General features: G+C 37.3%; 1 protein-coding gene across 1 annotated transcript; it reads left to right on the top strand.

The window, feature by feature from the left end:
* On the top strand, positions 1-3,161 carry LOC136224651 (protein CHAPERONE-LIKE PROTEIN OF POR1, chloroplastic). The gene is made up of 3 exons (XM_066013044.1): positions 1-504; positions 1,510-1,867; positions 2,788-3,161. The coding sequence occupies exons 1-3, from the start codon at positions 151-153 to the stop codon at positions 2,961-2,963; spliced, it is 888 nt and encodes a 295-aa protein (XP_065869116.1). The 5' UTR covers positions 1-150; the 3' UTR covers positions 2,964-3,161.
* Positions 3,162-3,736: the final 575 nt, after the last annotated feature.

Raw genomic sequence — 3,736 nt, 5'->3', positions numbered from 1 at the left:
TAGTAAAATAAAAACAAAAATCAATCAGTGACGCTCAAGTTTAAACCGTTGCGTTTTGCTTGCACTCCACTGTCTGTCTAAGAATTATATACTCGCAACCATACAAATATTTCAGCTTTCTTTCGCTTCTCTTTTTTGTCCACAAAAATAATGGCTGCGGCCACTATCTCCGTCCGCCCCAATCGCCTATCCCCCGCTTCTCCTTTCCTCCGGCCACCCCTTCCCATCTTCAACCCATCAACCACCTTCACGCCCACTTCATCCCAATTAAAATCCTTCAAGAACCGCCCTTGGAGACCCACAATCTTCCCATCTCGTCGCTTCTTCTCTGGCTGCGGCCCCAGAGCAGGTTCCCGTGCCGATGATTCTGCGCCCTTCGAGATGTCCGTCGAGAACGCACTCAAGCTCCTTGGAGTCTCCGAAACCGATTCTTTTGATGATATTCTTCGCGCCAAAAATGCTATTGTTGCTACGTGTAAAGATGACAAGGAAGCCATTGCACAGGTTATTTACTGTTCTCTTTTCCTCTTCATAATCTTTTTTTTTTTCTTTTTTGGTTCAATTTATTAATTTTTATATATGATTTGTTTCATAATGTGCGGTCAAATTTGAAGTTGCGGCTTTAAATTTGAATGTTTCGATTTCATTTCCAGATATTATTCTGTTGTATGGTGTGGTTGTAATGAAATTTTGAGGATTTGGATGCTTGGATTCAACTTGCGTCTGTATTTGTTCTGGGTTTGGCACAGAACTGGATTATTCCTCATTTGTGTCAAGTTCATCAATTTTTGTAGGAAATTACCTGCATCGGTTATTTTAGTTTATTAATTACTTATTTAAGGCATCCTTAATTCGTTAAAGTGTATGTTGGTTGCATCTACTCGAGTTTGAAATTGATCTGAGTTTGGAGCTTTATACTTACAGCTGTTTTCTATATAATACTATAGGCCAAACTTTAGTGTCATGAATACACTTCATTAATGGGAAATTAAGAATTCCAGCTTTTATTAGCTACATCTCGTAGTTCCTTGGTTAGATTTTATGAGCCACTGCTTTTTAATTTTGAAGGGATTCCTGACTCTACCTTGTATATGGTTAATGGCATGCCACTGGTCATTTAATATGGGTTGTGTAAAGCTTCAAATATGATATACTCATTTGGATAATATTTAAGTGTTGAGTCTTGAATGCTATGATGTTTGATCCTTTTCTGGTATTTTGATTACAAAGTGGTGCGATGGGGTTTTCTGATAAGGCATGAGCGTATTTCATTTTCCTAAGTTTCAGTTGATGGTGATGCCTGTTTGTAGAGCAAACTCTACATAGCTCACTTTTGTGCTTCTGTATAATAGTTTCATAGAATGCTGTTATCAGAACTTTTAGTATCTTGACATCAGTGGTACCAGAAATTTTTTTGAGTTGATGTTATTGATAGGTAGTTTTAAGTTTATCATACATTCAATGCTTTATATTGTTTCTGATCGAATATTATAGTTGATTGCATTTTAGGTTGAAGCTGCGTATGATATGTTGCTTATGCGAAGCTTTACTCAACGTCGAGCTGGGAAAGTTGTAAATAGTGGCATTCGATATGCTGATGTTAAGCCTATAAATGGTCCAGGAATTGGACCTGTACCTCAATGGCTTCAGACAACTATAAAAAAGACACCCATTTTAGTGGAAACACCGTCAACTGGTGATTTGGGAATACAAGCAGGAGTTTATGGAGCTTTGATGGCTTTAACTTATGTTAATGGAGCTTCATCCTCTATGGCACCTTATGGAGGGGCTGACGTTCCTGGCTTGATCTTGGCTTCAAGTTTTGGGGCATCCTTATACTTCATGACCAAAAAGAATGTAAAGTTAGGTAATATTCTTCGTTACTTGGTTTTGATAAATTTCAAAAAGAACTTTTCTAAAGAAGTTCAACGTTGTGCACTTTGTAAAACTTGATGGAATACTGATAGCTTAACTGGCTCTTTCAGTTGCTTTGTCTTGTCATGTAGACTTTATAACAATTAGATGTGTGTGTGTGTGTATATATATGCACACCCACACACACAAATACATGTATTGAAAAGGGCGGAAGAGGACCAGGATTTTGGTTTCACCCCTTTCTGTTTCTTGGAGAATAAGAAAGAAAGGAACATTCAGAAAGATATGCACACACACTGTAATATTGGGCAGAAGCCCTTATAATTGTTTACTTCCTGCTGCTGCTGCTGCTGCTGCAGGCTAAGCTTAATCTCATGCATGAAAACTGTGAGACTAAACTTCGAGTTTTCATAAATTGAGGAAAGCTTCTAGCTCTGGCAGTTTATGCGGCTCTCATGATTTTAGAGGTGTTTATTCACCATGGTGTTTAGTCTGTCAAAAGCTCCACATTCCCTCAGTTACTCAGTAGTGGGAGGCTTACTTCTTTGTTTGATCAATGTGGTCAAGGAAGGAAAAGGCAGGCTGACATGGTATTTGCATATAATGATATCAACATGCAAGGTGGACATCTCTCTTCAAAAATTAAGTAGAGTTTCCTTTGTTTTTTTTTTGGTCTCCTGCTTCCTGTATTTGTAGTTTAGTAAGCTTGATGCTTAATATTGCTGCTGTTCTATGAAAAGTGATTATTTATGTCACACTGAATGCAGACAAAGAGCAAGCACATAAAGAGTGCCAAGTCTAAAGACAACGTGATTTGCATGTATTTTAAGCCTTAAGATATCCGGAAATTCTGCTTGGTGTTGGTTCAGAGCAGTGGGAAGAATCTAATATGATTTACCTTTATGAGTGCAGGAAAGGCTACTGTAATAACTTTAGGAGGGCTTGTGGCCGGTGCAGTTGTGGGTTCAGCTGTTGAGAATTGGTTGCAGGTGGACATTGTCCCATTTCTTGGTGTACATTCCCCTGCTGCTGTAGTTAGTGAAGTCATTCTCTTCTCTCAATTCTTGGTTTCCCTCTATCTAAGATAGGATCAGAAGGATAATGTAATTGTAACTGGATCACTGAAACCTGTAATTATCATTTGCACTATCATACCTCAAGCCTTTTGTTATTAGGATGTGCATCAGTGCATATTGTACAAACTACGAATAGAATGTAGTCGAACTTGATAAATATGAAATTTTCTATCCCAAATGCATATGAAATCTGCTTTGAGAATTGCAATATATGCATGAGCCTTTCTTTATTTCGAGGTTGATCACTATAAATTTGTTCTTCAACCCAGTGACATTTGCTTTTCCACTCCTTTGCCAGAGGTATTTGGCTCGTCAGGCATAGAGAATTCTGAAAAATCTCTACTTCCCTAGAAAAATTTCTGCAAGTATCATAATGAATAAACATAAATATTCACACATTCTTCTTCTATTGTACCTTTTCTAAAAAAAAAGTATGTATATTTCTTTATTATTGTTATTGTTATTATTATATATAGAAACTATAAGTTTTTGTTATATTTATTTAAATATTCTCTACTGAGGGGCAGTTCCCACGGGAATGAGTATCCCTGGAGCGATGAGGGGTTTATTTCCAACATGAGCTCTACTATTCTGATTGTGGAGATAATGCTGGTTTGATTTGCTGATAGTTTAGTTGGCATGGATTATTTGTTATTTCTAATTATTATCATCACCAGTCTTATATTTTATCTTTTGTTATTCAATCTGGAGTAAGTTGAGATGGATGTGTGGTCATACGAGAAAGGACCGGGTGCGTAATGAAATAATTAGGACAAAAGTAGGGG

This window comes from Euphorbia lathyris, chromosome 3 (assembly GCF_963576675.1).
Source record: "Euphorbia lathyris chromosome 3, ddEupLath1.1, whole genome shotgun sequence".
NCBI lineage: Eukaryota > Viridiplantae > Streptophyta > Magnoliopsida > Malpighiales > Euphorbiaceae > Euphorbia > Euphorbia lathyris.
The sequence above is the reverse complement of the archived record's forward strand: the minus strand, read 5'-3'. Positions and strand labels throughout refer to the sequence as shown.

Excerpts from the sequence above, each read along its gene's own strand:
- LOC136224651 (XM_066013044.1), top strand. The coding sequence starts at position 151 with ATGGCTGCGGCCACTATCTCCGTCCGCCCCAATCGCCTATCCCCCGCT. Across the intron at positions 505-1,509 it reads ACAAGGAAGCCATTGCACAG|GTTGAAGCTGCGTATGATAT; the intron begins GTTATTTACTGT and ends ATTGCATTTTAG. Across the intron at positions 1,868-2,787 it reads CAAAAAGAATGTAAAGTTAG|GAAAGGCTACTGTAATAACT; the intron begins GTAATATTCTTC and ends TTATGAGTGCAG.